The sequence below is a fragment of the Nannobrachium achirus genome (genome assembly GCF_963921795.1).
Source record: "Nannobrachium achirus genome assembly, chromosome: 18".
Classification (NCBI taxonomy): domain Eukaryota; kingdom Metazoa; phylum Chordata; class Actinopteri; order Myctophiformes; family Myctophidae; genus Nannobrachium; species Nannobrachium achirus.
In genome coordinates, this window is record NC_137825.1 from 17240107 (window position 1) to 17268000 (window position 27894).

Genomic DNA, 27894 nt, shown 5'->3' on the forward strand with positions numbered 1-27894 from the left:
ACTCCCTCATCGTTTCCATCAAAAAGCAGAGGCATCATCATCAACTCAACCACGCGGGAGTGGGCGTGGTCGCACGGGACCACGTGGACCCGCGTGGACCAATAAGACACGAGGTTGGGCCCGTGTAAGGCATCGCCAGATGATCGTCTGATGAGAGACCAGTAGTAGAGAGCAGAGAGGCTGAGAAAGGACTGGTTAGAGTGGATCCCAGTTCAACTTGACAACCAGGACACACACACAACTCCAACAGAACTCCACGCACATACCCATTAACCAGGTAATTAAGACATTAACTAAGCAATAATGTTTTCTCTAAAGCTGTCATTTTGTTAAACTAGAGTAAACTATAAGAACAGTAACTGGGTGTACTGGTAATGCTAAGCTGGTTGTACTGGCATCATGGGTGCATTGACTTGACTGACTGCTCGACTAGTTTGTATAAACCTGAACGAGCAAAAAAAAGGGCTGATTGTTGTCTAAATCTATAGAGTGGCGTTATGAATATGAGACAATAATAGGAAACAGTGATGACTAGCCTGGCATGACGACTGCGACGAACGTGATGATGAGGCCCCCCCAAAAATGCCAGCTTATTTGACTATCTGTGGCTAGCTCAGAAGGAGTTCTCCCTAACGCTATGTCAGCCGCGTTACTAGCCCAGGCTGCTCAGTCTCTCGTTTGTATTAAAATATATAAAAAAAACGTACTTTTGCTACTGCTACTCACCAAAACAATGACAGATTTAATATGTTGAAAGCTTACTTCCCTTAGTGGGAATACTCAGAGCCCCCCAACTTACGTATAAAATACACTTTTCTTCGCCTGAAAAGAAAATAATTCACTGGAACTTTTAGCTACTCCACACCTTCCATTGACCAGATTTTGCCTTCCGGTGATGTATTGTCTTTTCTGTCTAAAAATGTGTATTTTTTTAGACGTGAGGTGTGGGGTTCAGAGTGTTCCCACTAAGGAGAGTAGGCTTTCAACTCCCTAAAGCCGTCTTTGTTTTGGTGAGAAGCGAAACCGTATGGTTTTATTTTGACTAGAGACGAGAGGGTGGCAGGGTGCGCAGGCTTTCCTGAGGGCACAGGGTTCATGGGTGACATAGCGTTAAGGAGAACTCATAGTGGTTAGCATAGCCATGTTGCCAGTTTTTAGCTAAGCTTGAAAGTGGGTGTGGTGCAGTGTTGTTGTTGGGAGTGAAGAAACGGCAGTAACAACACGGGGTAAAAGTTGTGTAGAATTTAGAGAAGTGCATGATGTTTTGACGCCCAAAGTGCTGACGCTTGTAAAGCTACTATAGCTGCTCCGCTAGCCGCATCCAAGGCTAATCCCCACCTTCCATGCTTGCCTTGCACCGAGACTGGTGCCCTGTCAAAATCTGTGACAGCAACTTCATGACCCAAAACATGCTATTATGCCACTTGTATGTGTCATTGTGTGTTGTCATTTTAATGCACACATGCACCATCGCTGCTCACTCATTCTCAGGGGGAAAATAATTTGTAGGTGAAGTTTGGTTGTCGCAGAATACGATGGGACACCTATTTCGGTGCAATACACCCATCCTATCTGTCATTGCCTCTTGTCTTCACAGATGGTCAATACTTACTACCAGTCCATACATTCATTTCACAGCTACTTTACCACAGACAGTGGATTACGACGTAAAATCCTGAGTGTTATGCTAAACTCAGAGTGTGCAAATGCTGTTTGAATTTACACTCATTCATTTTGGATCAATTTGTTCACACTCTTGTCTCAAGTCAAGAGTTACAAAATAGTATGTGTATTGGTTCCGTTCTATTTCATGCACTCAGTTAAATCAATACACTTTGTGTAATGTCTATCCTAGTAGTAGCAATATATATCTAATAATTACGTCAGTCATGTATTTGGCATTCTTTCCAAGCATAATTTTTAGCCATCAACTATTAATTTACCTGTACAGTAGCTGTGATACGAAAACCCTCATAAAACCGAGTAACTGATGCGAGATACGGTGCGTCTTATCAGCCCAAAGTGCCTCTTATCAACCCCCAGTCGTCTTATCTGTCTACTTAATTGTAGATTGACTTAATTGTAAATGGGCCAGTGAGTGAAGTGTGCAGCCCGGGGCAGCCAGGGCACTTCCCTGTTTCACCTGTCCTGCCTAGTCTGGGATCACTTCACTTTTCGGGTTTGTAACCGGTCTGGAGCGGAAACCACAAAACGTCATGTTGTAGTACTCAAGGACTACAATTTGGCCGGAACTATCCACCGGAAACAGTTTTAACCCAAAATAATTCCCCTGCGCTCAAGGACATACTTTTATGGCCTACCTAATAAACTCCTCGATGCGGAGTAGTTTTGCTTTTGAAAAATTAGTTTGGTATATGCATGTTTTATTCCAACTTTTAGCGACCGGCAAAACCACACTAGGCTACTCGAGCATTTTAATAGGGATTGGGGAAACAAACGGTGGGAACCAATTAAAGCGACGCCGCTTCTTCTAGTGGTTTCCACGCTTTAGGCGGAAACCAAACGGTCTGTTGTGAACGAACACCAGGCTCTCTCCCGGGAGAAAGCCTGGTAGGCGAGGTTAGTCCTGCCTACCGTCTCCTGGCCTGTCACAAAGGCTGTGAGCCGGATGCCCCACGAAACCATTAGCGAGCAGGTATTACAAATACTGTAAGTACAACCTGCCACCCTGTTGTGAATTTACTGTATGGATCCGTCCGTCAATTCATTTTACCGGAACACGCTGTTGGCTTAACTATACTGGGATTATTTCAGCTGCTGACAGTGACACACATACATTAACAACACTGCAGAATTATACTGTTTGTGAATCTGATAATGTACAAATGGACCCTTCAGGTCCTTAATTACATTTGTACCCTCTCAGATTTAATTAACAATCTGGAATGGACAGTCAGTGGCACAGCCTTTATCGATAGTACAGTAGGTAGACAGGAAATGGGGAGTGACATGCAGCAAAGGCCGCCGGGATCGGGACTCGAACCCGCGATGCGCTGTCAGGCATGATGTGGTATGCACCTGAACCGGTAGGTCAGCAGGCGCCCCACCAAGGGAGCTTTTCAAGATCGTGAGTGACAATGAGGGGCGATTGGGGATGATGTAAACTTGATTTTAAACTGGTAGGTCACGTCCTGCGGGTTTAGCAGCCTGTGATTCAGTTTGATCTGTCTTGGGTAACCTTAATGATGCAACAACTTCCTGAGCTTGCATTATAGACTTGCTGCCTTTTTTTATAATGCAAACGTGGTGCTGAGGCAATAAAACTAGAACTTGACTGAATGATTTGGACCAAAACGTCTGAACACAAAACCTTTACTGCTCTCTTAAGACACAATAGCCGTATGAAACTTAAGTACTTAACAAGTGTTAATGAGGAGGGTTTGGCCCATATTAGCCTTTTTCCTATTGTCCTCCTGTGCCTCTTATCAGAAAATGAACTTCAATATTGGAAAAGTGTGGAAGTGGCCATTCAACAGCTCCAGGGAATACCTGCAAGAATTTCAGCATGGGCTGTACAAACATTGACACAGGCCTGCCTGCCTGCTATATCTGTCTATCCATCCATCCGTCACAATTTTCCCCTTAAAACCCTGCCCTATTGACACGTTTCACACAGATTTAATTTATTTGCTAAATGTTTACTATATCAATTTTAAATAATTGAATCAAATCGTATCTCCATGAATGAACCAATATAGTCAGTCCATGTATCATCATCCATGTATCGTGAAGCTTATCGCTATTAAATGTATCGCTACACCCCTACTGTCTACCATGTCCACCCTGGGACACCAAGTTCACCCCAGGACATTATGTGTCCCCCACCCAGGATTTCCACCATGTCACCCTATCAGAATAATTAATAATTACGTAAACTACAGGAGGACATTGTGTCCTCCTACCACGAAGGACATTGTGTCCCACACCAGCAGGACATTGTGTGCACTCCAGGCCAGCAGGACATTGTGTCTTCCCTAGCAGGACATGATCATGTCCACACCAGTAGAACATCGTGCATCTTGAATGCACACCTCCAGAAAGAGAGATTTTGTTATTGGTAGCGTGCTACATGCTGCGAGTCTTTAATTTTACATCCACGTGCAGCACAAAGAGGGCTCTGTTGACTGAAGAAAGTAGAATTTCTACGTATGTGTATTGTGTACATGCTGGAAGTCCAGGGATACTATTGGAGTGTAAGTGAACTGAACTCTCTGTCCTCCCATCAAAGATTGAACAGAATTCAGTTTAAAAATATGTATTTTAAAAATGGCCAATCTGCAAGTTTGGGTCCTCCATTTTTTTATTTTATTTGTACCCAACATAGGGACACACATTTTGTTGATACTGGTCATACTCCCAAACTTCAGTGTCTTCTTCAAATCATGGCCTTGTTGGCAGTGCACCCACGTTTATTTCCTGTATAGTATGTTTAAAACTATGCATTAACCTTATGTTTAGATTTGTCACACTTGTGAGTATGAATTTCATGTACTCTGACATTTGTGCCAAGCACATTATCAGAGTTAAATTAACACTATAGCTTCTCTGGCTAACTCATAACCCAAAGTAGGTATGCAAACACAACAGAGTAATTATTCTGTTACCGACAGCTGCTGGCTGCCTGCCTGCTAACAATTCAATACTACTGCTGTCTTCTGACTCAAAGGTCTTCCTCAACAGAAGCATTTTGTTCTTAAGGTATACACGCAGTACATGTGTCATTCATCTGTAGAAAACTTGAGTTTGGTGTCCACAGCAAAGCAATGATTTGCCTGGCTTTGAAGTCCAAGGTTGCAGAATGCCTCAAGGCTGCTGCCTGGCTTTAACTAAACAAAGCCACTAACTATATACTGTAACACTGTCACATATCTTTTATTTTGCATATTTGGGCTGGTGCAGTTCAGTGAGTTCACACAGTGCATCCTCTCTTGTCCATAGTACTGAATGAACGTTTGACAATTCTATTACAACAGGAGTTGCCTCTTCTTGCCTTTTTCCTCATCTGACCTTGATTGAATAATGTGACTAGCACATGCTCATCAGAAAACTCGCAATTCATACATTTCTCTGCATAAGGTCAGTCATTGGCTGTTCGTCATGGCACCTTTGTTCAAGCCAACATAAAACAAGGCAACTTGGATGTTTGCATAGTTGAGCCCAGTTTCCCTTTGTATTCCCCAACACACATGGAATGTGACTTTGAGTACTGAAAGTTTGATTCTGTGTTGCGTGTGTATCATGGAGGGAGTTTTAATAAGTTAATATATTGACTTTCTATAGTTGGAATAAAAAAATGGGACCGTGGTTTTCCCAATGAACCTAAGCTCAACAGTTGGGGTCAGTGGTGGGCAAGGAGGTAGGGAGCGCTTCGCTGTGTTCACTTGGACCGCGCAGAGGTGCTGGAAGTCGGGGGGATGAAGATTTACTGTTCTGTCCATAACGGCACATAACTCGATAACAGCGCTGAGTTGGCTCATGCGACCGTCGCAACGCTCAACACTGTGGCACTGTCAGGAAGAGACTTAAAAAGCTACATGCTATTGAGACCTGATCTTGTCCACTCCCTCTCTCCCCAAGTCCTGTTAGGCAGCCAGCGCAGCAGCCATGTCGGCCAAAGCCATCTCGGAGCAGACGGGCAAGGATTTCCTCTACAAGTACATATGCACGGCGGCGGCCGTGCAGAACCGCTTCCGCTACGCCAACGTCACGTCCGAGACGGACTGGGATCGCCTGACACAGGAGCACCCCTGGCTACTGACTGAGGTAACGCACCATAGATGGGCCATATAGAGCGTCGCAGCGGAAGTGGTTTCCTGGTGCCACTTAACTCATTGAGTGCCTATCCCGAATTAGTTCGGGATATATGATCGTATCACAGGGTGCCTATCCCGAACAAGTTCGGGATATAAAAAAAAAAAAAAAAAAAAAAATTTTTTTTTTTTTTGAAAATTTTTTTTGAATTTTTTTTTTTTTTTTTTGGACCCCATCAAATCTGGTGAACATGATTTCAATCGCGATTTTGCATGTTCCACCCCCATACAACCCCATCTAACATACAGGGCAGCCATTTTTGTTTACATTACATGTAAAACATAAGGGCGATTATCTCAAGAATGCCTGAACGGATTTCCAATCGGATTTTTTTGTTTGAAAGCTGTGAACAAACTGCACAAATCCACTCCAATGCAATCCAGGATTGCATTGGATTTTTCAGAGCTCATTCTTCTCTGTTTTTTTCCCATGCATGAGGTGTGCAAGGTTTAATCATGGCTAAGTTGACGAAAATAAGGCTTCTAAAATGCTTGGTAGCCAATAGCTAACTTCAAGCTAACTTCATCCTCTTCCTGTACATGCAGTCATGCACAAAGGAAAGTGTTCAGGCAAGTCATGGCTGCAGGGCTTCTGCATATACCAGCATATCTCTATGGGATTTTCTCTGGCCACTGGGCGCCCTCTAGTGGTGAAAGGGGTGGCACTAAATGAGTTAATATTCCCCATTCATTTTCGCCATAGACTTTTACAAAAATATTTATAACAATTATGTTAAGCCTCGAACCAAGCCATCCAGGATGGCAGTGAATCATGACCATACAACCTTTGATCCTATGTGAAAACATATTTTAATATTACATTATTTGATATACTACATTTAATAACTACCCTTTGTTTAGCAATTTTCAAAATGTTCTTTTCATAGAAACAAAGGCTGTATGGTCATGATTCACAGCCATCCTGGATGGCTTGGTTCGAGGCTTAACATCAGTGTTTTAAATATTTTTGTAAAAGTCTATGGCGAAAATGAATGGGGAATATTAAGTGGCACCAGGAAACCACTTCCGCTGCGATGCTCTATTCACACAGTGGCCACAGGGCCTTAAACCCCACAGTGCATTCACGTGGGCATCGGCGATCGTCTCAGAGATTGAATGCTTTATGTCAGGGGTCTTGAACAGGGGGTCCTCAGAGTTACTACAGGGGGGCCGCCTAATCTTTGTGATAGGATCATTCTTTAAAATTAACAACTTTAACCCTCGTATCGCTATTCTGAGGAGAACTTTAGCCAAAAATAGCAGATCTGCAAGCTCTACAAGCTAGATCGGCTATTTTAGACAAATAAGTTTGGTGTAGAGGTCAAAAAGAGCAGGCCAAGTACAGAGTGAAAGGTCAAGTTAACTAAAAACACAAATCCAACATAGACTACTGACAGTGCTGTCAAACAAGTCTATGAATCTATCTCTGAAATCACATTCATACTATATGTAGAGGGTCCCTGCTTCATCTCTCTCTCAGCTAAGGGGTGCTTGGCCTGAAAACGTTGAAGACCCCTGCTTTATGTTATTGTCACTCAACACAAATCGATGCATATGATTTCAGAAACATTAGTAAGATGAGACCATCATCACCCTATCATTAAAGCACACTAATATGTATAGGTAACTAAGTATGTAGTGTAAGTGGTAACGACCAGTTTTTTCTTCTTTTCTTTGAAAACAAGTGGAGGTACTTCTGGAGCCTGTACAGTAAGTGCCTATAAGTCTGGATAGACAGACAGTAAGACTCTCTCATAGACGGCTAACGGTAAAAAGGGGCACATCTGCAAGTTGCACTGGTTTGACTGTGGAGCTCTGAACATGTAAACATGTTGTCTTGTTACTGCTGGTGGTATTATTTTGAATCCTGTGCCAGCTGGCCCTCTTCAAGGCAGATGCTGTCACTGGAATGTAAAGCTAATTTCAGCTGCAACGTTTGGGTTACTCAGACCCAGATCAATGACAATAGCCTGCAGATATCAAATTCTCTCACTATGATGTAATACAAGGTGGGAGTTGGCTAAAAAAAACATGCAAACGAGAAACCAAGCTACAAGGTTGGAGTATTGCAATTCATCAGAATGAACATTACGATCTCTGTATTAGTGGCCGGTTGGATATTGATTATCTTGTCTCTTAGTCTCAAGATAATTAAATCAGAAGACTGACACGTCTCCTTGCATTAGACACACTTCAAATCCCAGCATCCCCTCTCATCAAAATCTTATGATTTGCTGTTCTCTGTATGTATTATAATTTGATTTGGTAATTTAATGACTAAGTGTCAAATATGAAATTGTTGGTGATTATCAATTGCTCCCTTACAAGTTACATAGATTTTGTATGAGATTGTAATATTGGATGCATCTGTTCCGGTTTGCCAATCAGCCCAACATGTTGGACTGGTTTTGAGAGCGGTGTTCCTGTTGGATTCACGTCCTCTCCTTCCCTCTTCTTCTCCAGCGCCTTGTAGTGAAACCCGACCAGCTGATCAAACGCCGCGGGAAGCTGGGCTTGGTGGGTGTCGATCTGGACTTGCAGGGGGTCCAGGACTGGCTAAAACCCCGTCTCATGAGAGAGACCACTGTAAGTTCAACTAATGCAGTGATTATTTATCCAAACTCACATTCATTTCGACCCCTGGTGGTCAGTGTAATCAGGAGTGGGACACCCTGTCGCCCATGTTGTGCCTAAACCCAAACATTTAAAACTATGCCTTAACCTTAACCTCACAAACACTATGCCTAACCTTAACCTTACAGAAATTATGCCAAAACCTAACCTCAAAACCCTTTCCACCTGGGTGAAACACTGGGAAAAGAGACTCTCCCCAGTGCAATCATGGTCAAGTCTCCCTGATTCCATGTCTTTCTTTCTCTATGGTCATTAGGGTTAGGGTGTGTATGTGTGTGGTCCTTAACCTCGACTAGCCAAGCTGGAGAGGGTTTGATGGTGTAGGTTGATGAGGTCAACTTAAGAAGACCCCAAGAGCACTGTTCAGTTGGAAAATATATTAAAAAAAAAAAAAAAAAAATGGTCCACTGAATATAGCGACCTTGGACTGTCAAACGTTGCAACAAATCTATTTTGTTTGTGTGTGTGTGTATATGGCCAACACTGACATCTTTTGAAGAGAAATTTGATTGAATACTTGGAAGGTGAAATTGATGATTATTGATTAAGTGTCAAGTAATGTTGCCAAACAGTCTTATTGTCTGTGGCCACTGGCCATATAGCCTCGTAAACCAGGCTCCTCCTGCCTTCTGATTCGAACAGAAGGTAGGAGGAGTCAGTTTACTAGGCTAGTGGCCATACACTGTATGTGTGGTATAGAGTCTATATGCCCTAGTTCCAAACATGTTGGCATGCCTTGTCCTCCTGCAGAGGACATGCATGTGTGCAGTATGTTTAGCCCTGCCAGGTCAGAGGTTGCATAATGCCAATGTCAGAGAGAGATGTTGAGGAGGGGACGCGGGGGACATGGCTCTATTCTGGTACAGCAAGACACATGAAAAAAACACACGTGTCCACAACACTTCCCCGTCTCACTAAACTACAGACAATTTATGATGGAGCCCCAGCTTACTTTCTCTCTGCTCGCTAAGCTTCTCTATTCATAGTTCTTCGCACCACTTATTTTATTATTATTATAATTCTTTTTTCCAGGTAAAATCCTCCAATTTAATTCCAGCAGTTTGCAGAAAAACAGGGAGCTTTAAATAGCCTGTCCCAATGAGATGGAGTTGAGCAGCATACATAATTTAATCTATGTGGAAACCTTATGTCCAAAACATACTTTTTATGATTCAAATTAAAAAATGGCAAAAGTAGCAGTTGTACAAGCTCAAAACTTGTATCTTCCTGCCGCGTTTTGAGCGGCAATCGAAATATATGCTACTTTTGAATTGATACTTTTGTGTGATTCTGTAGTTTGATGATCAAGTAGCCGTAGGACATTAATTTACAAACAAATATGGAGATGGGGGTTTCTGTCCGATGGCAACGATTTGTATGCTGCCCACCCCATCTGATTGGGACCAGCTGATTAATTTTGAAAGGATGACCTTTTTACGATATCTTATTCATTGTGTATCCCCAACAGCAGATCACTTACAGACTGATTAAACCTCTCTGCTGCTTACCTGATCATTCCTTGCTCTGCATTCTTGCTGCTCTACTGTGCTATTCTGCTGCTGCATGCTGTGCTGTGCTGTTACTGTGCTGCATTATGAAGTTTGTAGTCTCAAGCCAGACACCTATTCCACAATCCGCTTTACTCTCCTGCATCATTTTAAGCGCTTTCGTTTCAGACTGTACGGAGGAAGCATTTAAAAATTGTGTGAACCAACAGCCTGGTTTGAGAGACTTAACGTTTGCAATCCCAATGCCTCACCAGCATTCTTTGCTCTTTCATTCCCTGTAATATCTATTTGGCAGATCATATACAGTATACATTATAAATATTTTCATGCTTACAGAGAATTAAACAAATATTTAATGCTTACAGGGAATTAACAAATTGAGACTGAGCCTTGATGCCAAAATATTCTTTCAGATGTCTGTGCTCAAATGTTCCATAAATACAAATATTTTCATTCAATCCAAGAGTTGTCTGACTGAACTAGCTTAGACAAACACACTTTGTAAACTCAAAATGTTCCATAAATACAAATATTTTCATTCAATCCAAGAGTTGTCTGACTGAACTAGCTTAGACAAACACACTTTGTAAACTCAAACTGTTTTTGTGTTCCCAGGTGGCAAAGGCCAAGGGTGTGCTGAAGAACTTCCTCATCGAGCCGTTCGTGCCACATGCACAGGTAACACATGTCCTTGTCCTGGATCCCCGCCCTGTGTCACTTGAGTTTGATGTATGCAACACCTGTGTGCTCTGGGTAATTTATTGTCAGGTGTTTGTTCATTGCAACACCAGAACATGCAAACACAGACGGTTTCCTAACCCTTTTTCCAAGGTGTGACAAGTTTGTATGTTGTGAGGTTGGCACCATGCTCAGGGTTCGACTTGGATCAATACAGGAGTGGAAGAGCTGGAGGTGATGTCAACACCTTTACGACACATCATTTGTTGACCTACCGGGAAGGAGGAACACAGTGTTGTGGAGCACATTAGACAAGATTAGATAAACCTTTATTGATCCCCGCACTTGCCGTGTCATAGCAGCAATAGCAGTAACGGTCTGTTCACATGGGGAGTGATTGATGCACATAGTAATTCATTTTCAATGAGGGAGAGAAATTGACGCATTCCCGCTTATCACATGCATGTTGAACTTATCATCTATACACATGGGCAGGGCATTGCAACACCATGGATTCAAGCATGTACCGTACACAGATGTAGTGTCACCCTGTGTGAAAAGACCGTAAGAATGAAACGCAGGAGAAGTAAAGGTAGTGTAGGCTAAGAGTCGATAGATTGTACATATTCACTGTCGATACAGTAGATGTTATGTTGCATTCACATTTTCAACAATACGTTTACGGGTGGATATATGCATGGCATATCAACATTTATGTAACAATGAATATAAGTGGTCACAATAGTTACATCGTAGTAGTCCATGTGCAAGTGAGTCCATAGTCAAATGAGTGGTTCTCAACTTTGTAGCCTACAAGATGGTTAATTGCATGCACCTGGTACTAGTATAGAAAACCACTACTAAGGATTATGGTCGGATCCCAGAGGACCACCGTTGTACTCGACTTGCTCCCAGCAGGCATCAGTCCCATAGCTGTGTTTTCTCTCCTCTCGACCCTCTCAGGAAGAAGAGTTCTATGTGTGTATCTACGCCACTCGCGAGGGCGACCACGTGCTCTTCCACCACGAAGGTGGGGTGGAGGTGGGCGACGTGGACGCCAAGGCCCAGCGCCTCCTGGTGGCTGTGGACGAGAAGTTGACCGAAGACCAGGTCTCACAGCACCTCCTGGTTCACGTCCCTGAGGAGAAGAAAGAGTATGTGAACAACACACTTCCACACACACACGTCTCACAATGTCTTGATTTTTAAAGGACTGCATAATGTTATGAGAGATGCGTTCTAGAGCATGACCACATATATAACTGCTGCTTTAGCAGCCTGGTGCAGCCTGTGTCCTTCTTGGAAGAATGACCTTTGGCATTTTGTGCTTTCGCTGCATTCTGTTCCTCCTCTACCGTATCTCTCTGGTCCCTCCTTTCTTTAGCTGTTTTGGTCTCTACTGACAGTGATTTGACACAGCTCAACAATGGCCCATCAAGTGTGGAGTTGGATTAATAATGAACACATTTCCATGCTCATTGGCCAATGGAGAGACCACAATAGAAAATGATCTGTAACATGTGTGAATATCTGTTCACTAAATTCTAATCTTTGATGCTGGACAGAGACATTTGCCCCCTCTTCGATGACTTCACATCCATAGACAGAAAAGACTCATTGGGTAGAAATGAGAGAATTATTTTTCCTCCCCCTCCACTTGGTTAGTAAGTGATTAATTCATGAATTATATTTGTTTGGGTCCCAGGGCGTCACCAGATATGTCTGCCCACTGACACAACGTCCTCCAAATTAAATGTAATGGATGGCATGACTTTGTACTGTAGATAATAATCTGTCACATCCTATCTATAATTCATGTTTTAATCTAATTTTGTCTGCTTGCAGAATCCTGGCCAGTTTCATCGTAGGTCTGTTCAACCTGTACGAGGACCTTTTCTTCACCTACCTAGAGATCAACCCACTGGGTACGACTTCCTCTCTGTTACCTACAGTGTACACACACACACACACACACACACACACACACACACACACACACACACACACACACACACACACAGAGATCTGTACACAGTTAATCCTCAATGTTGTTATCTCTAGTGCAGGGGTCTTCAATGTTTTCAGGCCAAGGACCCCTTAGTTGAGAGAGAGATGAAGCAGGGACCCGCACAACTGTCCTTTTCATAGATTCCATATAGTTTCATTGTTTGATAGCGCAATCATCAGTGTATTTTGGATTCATGTCAACTTATGTTTTCAGACATTTAAAGGGATATTTCACTTTAAAAAAAACCTTTGGTAATTTTATCATCTAATCAGGATTTTATGAATACCCTGAACAGTTTTTAATTAGCTTGATTGAATATTTAGATATTTGATGTAAATGTTACCAGGCCCTCCAGGCCCAGGGCCTCTCCCCACACACACCCATTGTAACTTCAAACTTCATTTTAACCATGATAGATTCATTAAAAACACCCATTATTTTTTCTGGTGACTCATACTACCCTCCTAATATGTGAGCAGGCTGTTTTTTCGATAACTTTTTTCATTTATTTTTTATAATTATTTTGTTGTATTTCATTTTTTTCATTTCCCCAAATAAGTATTAAAAATTTATGAAAAAAGTTATCGAAAAAACACGGCCTGCTCACGTATTAGGAGGGTAGTATGAGTCACCAGAAAAGATAATGGGTGTTTTTAATGAATTTATCATGGTTAAAATGGAGTTTGAAGTTACAATGGGTGTGTATGTGGAGAGAGGCACTACCACTGCTCCCTGTTGAAAGTGGAATATCCCTTTAACCACTTGAACCGACAATACAATAAACTTAAACTTTAACTCTGTACTTAGTCTGCTCTTTTTTCCCCTCTACACCAAAGCTCTTTGCCGACAATAGCGGATCTACAAGCTCTCAACTGTGAGGCGTTGTGAGCTTGTAGATCTGCTATTTTTTGCTAAAGTCCTCAGAATATGGACACTAGGGTTCAAGTGGTTAATATAAAAAAGGAGACAAAACAAACTTTCTATCACCCAAAGATTTGGAGGACCCCCTGTAGTAACTCCGAGGACCTCTTAGGGGTCCCAGACCCCCTGTTGAAGACCCATGCTCTAGTGTAAAAATGTATCTGTAAGTCTCCATTTTACACCGTTAATCACTTGAACGCTGAATACTGTATTCTTCATTTTGTCAATGGAGAAAATAGACGATCTAGGAACTTACAAAGCGTTGCACTGTGATGCGTTGTGAGCTCGTAGTTTGCGTTTCACCAAATGTTTGTCTGTTATGCTAGAGTTCATGTCTGTGGTTAAACTAACACTGGCTGTTTGCTGTGCACAAACAAGAGAAACTGTAGATAAGATCGACAGTTTTATAAGATAAGATAAGAAACCTTAAATTATTATTGATTTATTGATCCCTTTTGGGGGAAGTGAGCAACAGCCTTCTACCATCCTTATTTCCTTCCTGTTTGTTTTGACTAGAACATAATGATTAAATGCTCAAGCCATAATGTCTTGTAGATACACCGTAAATCCTCATGATTCATTTAACTCAAAGAGCGTACACTTTGTAAACTCTTGGAGTTAATTATTATTATTTATGTATTTTATGTAGTGAGTTATTAACGGCACTTTGTTCCTTTTTGTCACCAGTGGTCACCCAAGAAGGCGTGTATGTTCTAGACATGGCAGCTAAGATTGATGCCACGGCAGATTACATCTGCAAGGCCAAATGGGGTGATGTGAACTTCCCTCCACCCTTTGGCAGAGAGGCCTACCCAGAGGTAAGACGCATTGACTTTAGTTTTAGTATTTTAGTTGTTTTATTGATGGTGATAGTGTAGATACTGTATACAGTAAACGGGTGGGGGGGACAAGTTGTCCACCTGGTCCAGAAGTCGAACCAGAGACTTGCTGTCAGACATTGGAGCCTATGTAGTACGCATCCTAACCACTTGACTATATAGTTTGTCTCTTAATGAAGGCAATAATTTGTGTAAGACATGTGGGTAGAGTAACTGTATTTTATTTTACCTTATGGCCATCTTTCACTTGAAAGTGAACATTATAAAATGTTGCAATAAAACATAAATTAAGTGGATCATGAGAACAAACATACATTCAGTCATCTACTTTGCTTCCTCTCCCATGTTTGACACAGTGTTGATATGAATAGGAATGTTTATTCTATACATTTCTTTCTTGCAAATTACATTGGCAGCAGGCCAGCAGCCAAACATTTACAGTTATGGGTGGTTTGTTTTGTTGGTAATTGGAAGGCACTTCACCACTTTGGTCATAACAATGGAAGATTACGTAGCGCTGTGTACACCTGTTCGTGTTGTGTTTTATTTTATACCATGACCTAAACTGGTTTGTCTGGGTAACGTGGTGTAAACCAGTTTGGCGCAGCAGACGCTAAAATAAAAAGTTGGTTCTTCTGCAGATATGTGTTTTATTGTTAGTTTATTGCTTCTTTTTGGAATAGAATGCATCATTGGTGCGAGACGCACACCTAAAAACTTCACTGATTGTGTAGCAAGCACAGTGTTAACCTGTTTGTGTTGTTACGTTTTAGGAGGCCTACATAGCTGACCTGGATGCCAAGAGCGGTGCCAGCCTGAAGCTGACCCTGCTGAACCCTCGGGGCAGAATCTGGACCATGGTGGCAGGAGGTGGTGCCTCGGTGGTCTACAGGTAGGCAGGGTGGGACAACACTCCACTTCGTGATTTACAAATTATAGAATTGACACTGTGGATTTTACTGTAATGAAGTGGGACATGTTCTGGTTGGCCTAGGGCCCTAGGCAATATATCGATATCGATAATCTATCAACATTGCTATGAGTCTAGAAATTGTCTGGGATTTTGGTTACTGTGATATTGTTGTCATTTGAATCACTAAAGCCCTCTTTTATACTAAAAAGCAGATCTACAATAGCCATCACAACGTGTCAAGCTTGTAAATTGGCTGTAAAAAAGAAAAAGAAAATTAATTATCACCATACGACATGATCGTCTTCTAGCTCAAGGTATTTGGTAAAGAATATTTTGGCCCGCCCCTGCTTGACGGTTAATTTGTTGCTTGTCCCTCAGTGACACCATCTGTGACCTGGGTGGGGTGGATGAGCTGGCCAACTACGGAGAGTATTCTGGAGCACCCAGCGAGCAGCAGACCTACGACTACGCCAAGACCATCCTCTCTCTCATGACCCGCGAGAAGCACCCAGAAGGTGGGCATTGATGGATGAATTGGATTGCTAATATTGGCTGTCTTTCAGCATGTGAGGGAAAACTCTGACCATAGAATGTATGTCTGCTGAAAGTCACAGCTCATGATGCTATATTCCCTTTTCCACACTTTGTGCTGTGGTGTGAAAATACACTGGATGTGGACTTGCTCTCACCAAGCCAACCTTTCTCTCTCTGCCCCTCCCATCCCACAGGCAAGGTACTGATCATCGGTGGAAGCATCGCAAACTTCACCAACGTAGCAGCTACATTCAAGGTGAGAATTAATGACAGGTTTATTCACTGAATATACATGTATACTCCTGAAGAAACAAGAGGCAGTACAGTCAGATTATACCTTGCAATGAACTGCTTGAAATGGTATAAGGTATTATTTTATGGTGATTTGAATTCTAGTACAGACTAGGACAAGCTGTTGTTGTAGTACTGACTAGGACAAGCCATTGTTGTATGGGAGAGTAAAATCTGGGATACACCGATATGCCAATTCTGGGCCAACACGATGTTTAAATGATCAATTTTGGCAAGAGCTATGTTTTTTTTTTTTTTTTTTTTTTTTTCGCTTTTGGTGTTATGTATTCCCACTTTTGTGCCAAAGAAACAAATAACTGTTCCCAATCTGCAGCTTGGTAGGCTGCAGATGACCAACACCCAAACATAGCCAATGCAAAATGTATGCAACAACAGATAAACATCTGCGATTGCCACCGGTGAATGTCAACCTATTTGCTGATATGCCGATGGCAACCATATACCGACACCAATATATCGGTGCATGCCTAATTTAGCAATGATGCAAAGTCCACTGCGTTTACAGAGAATGGCGTAGGGTGTTTTAGCAAAGCGAAATGCCTTCCCCACATAACCGTTGTCCTTTCTGTGTGTGTGCGTGTATGTGCAGGGCATCGTCAGGGCCATCAAAGACTACCAGGGCCCTCTAAAAGAGCACGAGGTCACCATCTTTGTCCGGCGTGGTGGACCAAACTACCAGGAGGGTCTCAGGGTGATGGGGGAAGTGGGTGAGTAAACCGGGGGCGCTGACACCCTATCACAGAACTGTGCACTCCCCTTTAACGTTTTTATTTAGAGAGGTAGGGAGAGAATTGGGTGGAGTATAATTGAATGCATGGCAACAGACACGTTCTGCGAAAATGGCAGATCTACAAGCTCAAAACACATTCTGTTAACTTGTGTTGTGAGCTTGAAAATGGGCCATTTCCCCAGCAATAGAAGGGGGGGAAAGGAGGTCAAGTAGACACCAGACAACACCGTTCAAGTATATACAGGGTTTATCCCTCTGGCTTCTCACATTTAGTTTTAAATGCAATTTTAAAGGGTCCTCGGTCATGGGTGGGGATGGCCGACTTGGCAGAGGTTGTTATTTTTGCAGCTGTGATTTCCAGTGCGGGTAGACTTGATAAGCAAGGTTTGAATAGAAATGTGGGCCATTGGTTAACAATTGTCAAGTATGGTTCACGCTGGTTTTAATGAGAATGAATGACTGCTTTGTAAAGATTGCTGTTCAAATTTGTGAGGCAACACCATTTTGTTTCAAGTTGTGGTTTGTTGTTGATGACAGCTAACTGTCTATACAGAATGACTTCACAATGCTTCTTTTATTCCTAGAAAGAATGTTGATTTTGGAATTCTGTGCATTTCAACAATGTGAACCATACAGCAGGCTGTTGATTTGTTTTCCTAGTGGAAGGCGTTGAGGCCATAGATGTAATACCTGTATATGTAGACTCCTCATTGGCCAATGGAACATACCTCAACATTTTTTGCTGCATTATTGGCAGGGGTGGAAACATAACTCCACTGCAAGAAATATGCCCACGTCCGAGAAGTAACTCAGACAAAAACCTTTGTTTTATAGCCATTACTGTTACTATCTACATAAGTTGGGGTGTTTTGGTATTAAAACCAAGTATCCGTCCTATATTATTATATATCTGTGTTTAGAACTTGAACATCCATTGACAATGCAGCGATTTAATGACTGTTTTGATAGGGGAGAGAACGCCTCCCGCAGTGGACATGCACGGGGCATACAGTACATGCATATTAGGAAGCACGGCTTGCCCCTGCCATTATGTCTCAAATGACCGAAGCGGCCGATGCGATCATCTACATTTATATACAGCAGGATACCCCGATTAGTTTTCCCCAAGGGCTGAATGATGGGGGCCACAACATTGCAGGGGGCGACGGTGGCGTTCCCGCTACTCCAGTGCCAGTTCAGATATCGTCGTTGTTGGGTGAAAATCTTGTATGTCCAAAACCGTTAGTTTTGCATTTATCATTTTAAAAACGATTTAAACTAGTGAAAACAGCCGATCTACAAGCACACAACGCCTCACGGTTTGCTTGTACTACTTTTGTGCTACGGTCTCGTATGATGAAGCAGGGCTTTACTTTGTGAAAGAAGGTAGACATTTTGAGATACGAGGTTTCCACCCAACAATGACGATATACTAGTGTTGTTGCTGCTCTTATACCACCATTATTACTGGGGTTGGTGAGGGCCAGACAGTAGCCCCCCGCGGGCCACCTATTGGGGAACCCTGATATACAGTGTCAATGAGGTCTCTTTCTCACTGATCGTTCTTCCCACTCTGCAGGAAAAACCACGGGCATCCCCATCCACGTGTTCGGTACGGAAACGCACATGACGGCCATCGTGGGCATGGCCCTGGGCCACAAGCCCATCCCTAACCAGCCCCCCATGGACGCCCACACCGCTAACTTCCTCCTCAATGCCAGTAACAATGCCATGGTAACGTAAATGTTACGGTGTATTCAAATACCGTGACTGATCACGCAGCCATGTTCTGTCAGTCATGGGCCTTAGGATAACCACTCTCTCTCAGTAAAATCCTTTGCAAGTGGAACCAAATGAACCTTTTTTAAGGGTCCATTTGGTTTCATGATTTGTACACTCTTCTGCGTTAAATTAAACACAAGAAGGATTCAGCAGATCACAGGACTACAGTATGTGAACTAGATTAAATGTTAAAGAATACAAATAAATCAAAGAATGGAATATGATCGTTAGGCCTATACATACGAATTTGGTGAAACAATGCATTAGCATTGTTGGTATGTTAATTTGAAAACAAAATGTCCATACATACAGTATACAGTACAATGCCTGTCCACTACAATAGTGTGAAAGGTTTGTCCCCTTGGTCCCCTTAAAGCAACAACACAGGTACCATAAGAACTAGGGCTGTCAATGGATATTTGACAAATACTAAACAATTAAGGAACGTTCAAATGTAAAAATTATGGTTCGGTTAAAGAAATGTAATCTTGCACAGCAGCAGGCATTGCGAGATCAGCTGTACTGAATGCACACACAACACTGGTGTCACACAAGGTCGCTAAGGATTGATTTAAATTGATTTAAAATGATAATTTGTGGGTCAAACTGAGACGGGAATTCTATGTGGTAATGATGGCAGACGGTTTACAACCAAAACGGAAATGTGCCTCTCAGAGGGATCTAAAAAGCCCTTTAGGAATTATCACTTGGGTTAAAACTTCCTTGTCACAAAATTATTGTGTGCCATTGTTTTATTTTAAACAACCATTATATTACCAACCCCCCCTTTTTTTTATCAGCCGGGCCCGTTATATTTCCTAAACTTACCTAAAACATAAAGTGAGGATATAGAATAAATTGTACAGTACTAGGAAGCATATGATCTCACTCATCACCAACCACAACGCAGATAGAGGTCTCTGTTTTTTAAATGATTTACACTACAGTGTACAATATTTTATAATTAAAAATATATATTCCTTTCAAAATTATATAATAAAAAAAGTATTCCTTTTCAAAAATTCAAACAGGTCAAACAGGTGGCTTTCTTTTAGAATTAATATTCAAATGCCAATTTTGACAGCCCTAATAGAGCGTCGCAGCGGAAGTTGATTCCTGGGGTCACTTAATATTCCCCATTCATTTTCGCCATAGACTTTTACAAAAATATTTATAATAATTATGTTAAGCCTCGAACCAAGCCATCCAGGATGGAGGTGAATCATGATCATATAACCTTTGATCCTATGTGAAAACATATTTTAATATTACATTATTTGATATACTACATTTAATAACTACCCTTTGTTTAGCGATTTTCAAAATGTTCTTTTCATAGAAAAAAAGGTTATATGATCATGATTCACCTCCATCCTGGATGGCTTGGTTCGAGGCTTAACATAATTGTTATAAATATTTTTGTAAAAGTCTATGGCGAAAATGAATGGGGAATATTAAGTGACCCCAGGAATCCACTTCCGCTGCGATGCTCTATAAGGACGGAGAGTTCCAGAACAGCCTGTGCTCTCTTCATTAGATCACATTGTTGACACAGTGCTGCTGTTGTACCAACACTTGCTTGGCTGAGAATATACTGCAGTTGTATTTCATGTTTCTATTTTTGCCTTAGATGTCACATGCTACTGATGCTAGACACATGAAAAGTTCTGACATGATAAAAGATTGTTGCTTTTTTGTTTCTCATACTGTATAATCCCAGAACTGATCAGATGGGGATGCCAGAAGTATGGTAAATGTAATTTGTTAAATGAGCTAAAGCAAGGCTCAAACAGTTTAGGGTAAAAGATAAATGTCTTGAACTTAATATACGGTAGCTAGTACAAGACTGTGGGGAGACCTGCTATGTTGTTGGTCACACTGAGGAAAAAGCAGAGCTGGAGATGGCAGAGACAAATGTTGAGGAGGTTCTCTCTGGGAGTAAGGAGAATGGATAGGATCAGGAACGAGTACTTCAGAGGGACAGTGCATGTTAGATGTTTTGCCGTTAAAGCCAGAGAGCCCAGACTGAGTGTACAGAGAAGCATTATTGAGTACTGTATATTGGTTGAAGAATGCTGAGGTTGGAACTGCAAGGCAGGAGGCCTCTGCTATTTGTGGCAAAGAGGTTTGGTGTAGAGGGAAAAGAAGTGTTGACGGTTCAAGTGGTTAAATGTGGAAAATACACATTAATCCATGATGACATTGCTGAAGTCTGCGCTGTCAAAAGAAATCTATGAACATTTTTAATATGCAACACAATTGTCTACAATATATAGTGTGGGTCCCTGCTTCATCTCTCTCTCTCTGCAAAGGGGTCCTTGGCCTGAAAACGATGGAAGACCCCTGCCATAAAGGAGATTTATCAATGTAGTGAAAGGAGTCAAGGACATAACGTTAGGACATAACGTTAGTTGGTGAGAGAAGAGTAGGCAGAGGATCGATGCAAATGATTCGCTGTTGCGACCCCTGAAGGGAGCGGCTAGAAGATGATTTTACCGAATTCAATTCTTGAATGTGTAGTTGTTAAAATTCTATCTCACACTCTGCTGCTCTCTTTCTGCTTCTTTCTCTCTGCATCTCCGTTTCTCTCTCACTTTCTCATCTTGTTCCTACATCTTTCTCTGCATCTCTCCCTCATATCTTCTCGCTCGCTCTCTCACTCTCTCTCTCTCAGACTCCGGCTCCTACCAGAACGGCATCGTTTTCAGAACACAAAACGGTCAATGACGTCACTCCGCCCAAGAAGTGCAAAGCAGGCGTCCCACCAGGTAAACCTACACCTCTGACCTTAACGTTGTCGTATCAGACGCTCCTTACGTTTTTCTTTTACTTAACCACACACGTCGTCTCCTCCTCCTCCTTCACTCTCTGCTCCTCCTTCGCTCCTGTTCTCCTTGTCCTCGTTCTTTCTCTCTCTCTTGACCTCTCCCTCCTGCCGTTTCTGTCACTGCTCTCTCTCCGCCCCACTCCTCCTGCCCTCGTTTTCGCTCTGCACTTGCACCCCCTCCACCTCTCCCCGACTCTCGTTTTTATTTATTTATTTGTGTTTTGTTTTATTTTTTTTCTCACACCTCCCAAAGATTCTCTACATTCTATACTGTGGCCCCTGAAGAATGTGGTCACAGGGAACTGGGCAGGTAAGTTGGAGGGTGTGTTGTGGTCACACCTGCACTGTAGATCCCTGTGCCATCACCCCCCCCCCGTTGTCCTGGTTTGGTTTGCCCTCCCTCACTGCCCCCACACGAGCTGCACAGTCAAATGCCAAATTAATTTAACTCTTGAGTGTTCAAATGTAAGCAAATGGACCTGTACGGTACGGGTCTATTTGCTTCTCAGTGTTTGAGATGTTTAAATTAATACATTTACTGTGTAGAAAGGGGTCTGTGTGTGTGTTTGTGCGTTGCGGGGAAGCTTGATAAATTTGCATCTCTGCATCATCTTACCAGTGCTGATTTTGTTCAAATAAAAATTCAACCCGGGTCATATTTTCCTGTTCTTGGAAAAAACTATTCATTTGGTGTAGAACGCTCTGTTCCACACAGCGGTTAAATGCAAAATTTACCATTTCCAATGTCAGATCATAACCTCACTTTTATAATCTCACAAATTAACACAATTGCACTTTTGGAGGCTTACTTAAGGTGTTGGTGTGATTAAGGCTAGCCTAGATTGAGCCCTGTTGTATGGCAATATTATATCAAGCTCTACACTAAAAGAAATGGCACTGTTATCATAACAGATTGGCTTGAAGGAAACGACCCAGGTTGAAAGAGGAAACTACACTGAAAAATCATTGTCATCAGCCTTCATGTCACAACCTTTAGACATGCTACGAGTTGTCACCTGTAGCAGTTTGTTGTTTCCATTTTATTTCATTGGGCACTTATTTAGCAGATACTCTTATCCAGAGCGACTTATACAGTATGTGCAAGATCAGAGTAAATGGCATGAGGTCAACAAACAGAAGGGTAAATGGTTGCATCAGTAGAGCGCTAAGAAAATAATGCTGTGCAAAGTAACAAGGATACCATGTCAAATATCATTCTTGGACATACTGTCACTTGACCTAAATCTTTTGCTAAATGACTAAGTGAATAAGTAACCAAGATGCATACTAAAAAGCAGCATTTATCAAAAAGAAGATGAGGAATCAAGGAATGATTAGTGTTGCTAGGTGATGAGATGGAGTCTGAAGAGGTCAGTTTTCAAACTGCAGTGGATAATGAGGAGTGAGTCTGCAGTGCTGACTGAGCCAGGAGGAAGAAGAGTCTAGACAAGAGGATATGTACAGTGTTGGCCAGGGTGTCCTGGGGATGGGAGGGACGCGTCCACGTTTTTCCCAATGATCCTAAGCGTGATGGTGGGGGCACGGGGGGCTGCAAGGGAAAGGAGCGCTCGTTTTCGGTGATGACGACAGAGGCACGCCGTCTCAGGCGACGGTCGCATGAGCCGACTCAGCGCCGTTACCGAGTTACGTGCCGTTATGGACAGAATGGTAAATATTCATCCCCCGACTTTCACGGTCCAAGTGAACACAGCGAAGCGCTCCCTACCTCCTTGCCCACCACTGGCCCCCACCGTTGTGCTTAGGTTCGTTGGGAAACGCCAGGTCGCGGGAGGGACAGACTTTAGCTGATCTAAGTGGGAGGGTGATGGAGTGGGTCATCTACTGAATGTACGGGGTGTCATTCCCTTGACGCCTTGTGGTCAGGGTCATCAGTTTAATCTGTGACATGAGGGTCGCTAACGATAATTTTTCATTTGTCAATGAATCGAAGATTGTTCTAATGGTTTCATGACATGCTGTGTATACAGTATATCTTAGTACATCATTCTCAGTACACCTTAGGCCTAAAATTCAATGGCAGAACAATGTTCTTATCTAAATGTGTACATTAAATTATCTATAGTGCAGATAATGTTACTACTGCTTTTTATTAGTCCCGCTAGACAGAGTTGAGAATGCAGACTTTGCTTTTGCCATTGTTGTGGAATAATTAACAATAACTCGTATTCCACATTGCACTGATAAGCGCTTATGCATTTAAGGTTGCTTAATGCATGTTTATTTGCTCCCAGTGATGATTGATGGCAAACTGTATTAGAAGCACACAACAGATCAATGAATACATTAAAGTCTGGTCTGACAAGCTCATGATGTACTCATCATTTTTTCTTTTGTTGTATATTCTTTGCTTTTGTGTTTTGACTATTCTTTGTCATGTTTGTGTTTCCATCCTGCGGGGTTGCAGAAGCACAAACGCCGGCAGGCCACAGTGGAGGTAGGGAAGGGTGTGATGGACCTCCTCTCTCCTCCTTTTGTTTGTGTCTGCTGCATTGATGTGACTCACCTGCACAGAGCTCTGGCAGGGGCAAACAGTATCCCTGCCTTTAAAAGGATAAGCCAAATATGCCTTAATACATTATAATTGTCCTCTGTTTATGAAATGTCAAATTAAAAACACCTTACATTTTTTATTTTATTTTAGAAATAGTTTTCACTCAATAGGGGCAATGCCCATCGCAAGTTGATCATGTAATTTGTCCATGTATTAAGTCATATTTGGCTTATTTGCCAGGGATCATTTTAGGTTCTGGGGTTACATTGTAGGTAAGGTGAGAGCCAGTGCAGAGGAGCTAATATGGGAGACAGTCAGTATATGCGCAGCAGTGTTCTAGTCCATTTTTTACAAACTTGTTGAGGATACCTGATAATAGAGGGTATGTGCATGCATAAAGTGAATGGCAAATCAAGTTAGTTTAACGTTGTTTAATGCAATCAGATTATTCAGATAGGACTTTTCTGTTTGGATGTATGGGCTGTCAAGGCCAGAAAGTAGTTTTTTGCCACTCAGTAGGCGTTCCCTCAATATGATGATGATGTCACTCGCATACCCTCTATAAGGAATTATTTTAGAAGCAATGACATGATATGGGAAGGGAATTGAGTGTGTTGGAGGTGCAAACAAAGTTTGCTTTTTGCGTGAATATAGCTCCTGTTAATGGCCCGGGAGTCGGGACGTGGAAAAACAAATATTTGGATGTCCTTACTTAATTTATCACAAAATGGTGATTGTTGCAGGTCCCTGCGCTACAATATATAACCATAGTTTTGAGCTAGGACAGAAAAAAATCAAATGCAATGCTATGTTGTTTCCACCTCCCTATCTCCCGGCTGATTTGTGTCTCAAAGAATTGCAATCATCCAGCCACGTGTGTGATTCTAATGTTGCTTTAAAGGACACGTGAATTGCACAATCACTGTTCTTTGTCATTCTGCTTGGTGTGATGTCAGCAACGTAACTGCTTTGGAATGTAGTTAACAGTTTAATATTTTTAACTCTTTTTAAAGTGCTTGCCATAGTTTAGGTGGCAGCTATTATGGGGCTTCTGATATCGAGACACAGATGGAATGTAGTTAACAGTTTAATATTTTTAACTCTTTTTAAAGTGCTTGCCATAGTTTAGGTGGCAGCTATTATGGGGCTTCTGATATCGAGACACAGATCTGATCTTTCTTTAGGAGCACATGGCTTTAGGAAGGCTGGGAGAAGTCCTTTTTAGATTTGAAGTAAATGCTGAGGGGAAAAAATACCTTGCTTATCCAAATAAGTGAGTTTCTCAGAAGGCAAATTGGAAATGTATATACATTTCTTTTACGTATAAATGACAACCTGAGCCAACATGTCCCTTAGTTATTCTGTCCAGCCACTGCCAGTGGGATTTCCATTTGTTTAACCACGTGGGGACCCTCCTCTTCCTCAGTGCTGTTGCTTTAACGGTGCCCTGTGTGTCTACCTGTGTTGTTTTTGACAGCAACTTTTGATTTACGTTTTAGTCATAGTCTTTTGAATAAAATGTAATTTAGTTTTAATTTAGTCACCTGAAAAGTTTTAATTTTAGTCTAATTTTAGTCGACTAAATCTACAGTTGATTTAGTCAACTTAAATGTATTTTGGCAGGCCTTGATGGCATCGTAATAACTTTACACTTGGTTTGCGTGCTGAAAATAGCCGATCTACAAGCTCACAACGCGTCGCTCTGCGACGTGTTGTGAGCAGAGCTTGTAGATCTGCTATTTTAAGCGTGCAACACCTGAGAGCAATTAAACAAAAAATTACTTTCTTCTCCACTAGTCTCTCCCTAACGTTTTAGTCTAGTTTTTATTTTGTTGATGAAATTGTCAATATATTTAGTCTTAGTTTTAGTCATCACAGCTTAGTTTTTATTTAGTTTTCGTCAGTGAAAAAAACCCAGTCGACAATCATTTTTTGTCATAGTTTTAGTCGACGAAATCAACACGTCCTGTGTACCTCCCCCCCTCCCTCCCTCCCTCCCCCCACACCTCCTGCTTATCACCGCCTTCATTCCTCCTGCGACACTAAGCCGTTCCTCTCTCGTTTTTGTTTTGTGCTTTCTCCTTCTCTGCCGATCTTTGTGTCGCGTGTTCCACCTCGCCTCCTCACCCACAGCCAAAGCCACCACGCTGTTCAGCAGGCACACCAAGTCCGTCGTGTGGGGCATGCAGACGCGCGCCGTGCAGGGCATGCTGGACTTCGACTACGTGTGCTCCCGCGACGAACCCTCGGTGGCCGCCATGGTGTACCCGTTCACGTAGGTTCCTTCCTTCCAACATGTCCTCCTCCTCGACTAAGTAGACCAGTGGTTCTCAACCTTTTCAGGCCCCAAAATACTCATATTTGACAACTGAGGACCCCCACCCTGACGAGCACTAAGAGTTGAGGCACTGCACTGTATAATACTGCACTGTATAATACGGTGAAAATAGCAGATCTACATGCTCACAACGCCTCGCATTGATGTCGATCGGCTATTTTCACAATTTCTGCCTCTAATATTTGACAATTTAGCCAATGATTAATTTGGCATTTTAGAGGTATTAAAGTCCTTAAATTGTCACTTTAGAAATGTGCAGATACCCTCCATACACTTAAACTTAATGCTGGGTTGTTTCATGTTGAGTGAGAAGACAATATTTCACATTAAGTTAATCATCTGGGGACCCCCAAAATAATTCGGGGACACCCCCTGGGTCAGGTTGAGAACCACTGAAGTAGACAAGGGGTCAGAAATATTTGAACCTTTTTCCCATTTGTTGTCTTTTTGCTTGTCAGCAACCCTTCTTTCCTGTGCCCGTGTGTCTCCTTTAGCGGGGATCATAAGCAGAAGTTCTACTGGGGCCACAAGGAAATCCTGATCCCGGTCTACAAGAGCATGGCCGACGCCATGAAGAAGCACCCCGAGGTGGACGTGGTCATCAGCTTCGCCTCGCTGCGCTCCGCCTTCGACAGCACCATGGAAACCATGCAGTATCCACAGGTACATGCATATTATGTTTGAGTGTTTAATGTTGTTTTTTCATGGTTTTATCATCGTATTACATCCAAGTGACAATAAAGTGAATCTGAAAACCCCACTGTACCTAGGTTTGAGAGTGGGACCCTTAAGGATTTTAATGATTCGGTTGCTTAACGTTTCCCTTTTTAAAAGGCAGACAATCAGCTCCAATCCAGCACCAAAAACCTCTACTCTATAGTCCCTCATCGTGTTACTGTCTTATTTGTGTGTTCAGATCCACACCATCGCCATCATAGCTGAGGGAATTCCCGAAGCCCAGACCAGGAAGATGATCAAGTTGGCTGATCAGAAGGGCGTCACCATCATCGGGCCTGCCACGGTAAACTGCTTTAATAATAGAGTATACTGTAATGCCACCCACCCGCACACTTCATCACACAACAGTGTCGCTTGCTGACAAGAACCTCAGAATTGGCGCTGACATCCATCGAAAGATGACTCGATTGCAGTGCTTGTCTGTATAAGGGTGTTGTTAGGATGTTTATGGACAACGGGTCAATGTTTGATATGTCTCCATTGGACAACGGGTCAATGTTTGATATGTCTCCATACTGTCATGTTTAATTACACAACTCGACAAAGTACCTCTTTGTTTCATGACTTTTATTGACTGCAATCAGACTTCTACAATAACACAGATAAAAGGGGAAGCGATTCGAAGATACTGGTGGTTTATTGAATCTTGACTGTAAATTCAAATGCTTCTATATTGGGAAGTTTAATATAACTAGCCCTTACCCGTTCAAAGATATGAGCTCCAAAATGATGTGCAGTGTGTGGGTTATGGGATGTGCACTGTGCATACAGTATATGAGGGATGGAAAG

The 27894-nt window shown here is 42.2% G+C and overlaps 1 protein-coding gene across 3 annotated transcripts in view; it reads left to right on the forward strand.

Annotated features, from left to right (window-relative positions):
• Positions 1–168: 168 nt before the first annotated feature.
• Positions 169–27894, forward strand: part of LOC308303436 (ATP-citrate synthase) — a 37965-nt gene continuing 10239 nt past the window's right edge. The window contains exons 1-18 of one of the 3 annotated variants that reach the window (XM_080747799.1): positions 169–277; positions 5599–5784; positions 8295–8417; positions 10589–10651; positions 11615–11805; positions 12497–12576; positions 14268–14398; positions 15193–15311; positions 15711–15847; positions 16061–16122; positions 16768–16885; positions 18488–18642; positions 21365–21458; positions 21771–21827; positions 23943–23972; positions 26163–26304; positions 26862–27030; positions 27284–27388. In XM_080747799.1, coding sequence (XP_080603925.1) covers positions 5626–5784; positions 8295–8417; positions 10589–10651; positions 11615–11805; positions 12497–12576; positions 14268–14398; positions 15193–15311; positions 15711–15847; positions 16061–16122; positions 16768–16885; positions 18488–18642; positions 21365–21458; positions 21771–21827; positions 23943–23972; positions 26163–26304; positions 26862–27030; positions 27284–27388 — 1935 coding nt within the window. In that variant the 5' untranslated portion in view covers positions 169–277; positions 5599–5625. The remainder of the gene's footprint in view (positions 278–5598; positions 5785–8294; positions 8418–10588; positions 10652–11614; positions 11806–12496; positions 12577–14267; positions 14399–15192; positions 15312–15710; positions 15848–16060; positions 16123–16767; positions 16886–18487; positions 18643–21364; positions 21459–21770; positions 21828–23942; positions 23973–26162; positions 26305–26861; positions 27031–27283; positions 27389–27894) is intronic. The other 2 variants (XM_080747800.1, XM_080747801.1) reach the window with 2 other exon arrangements.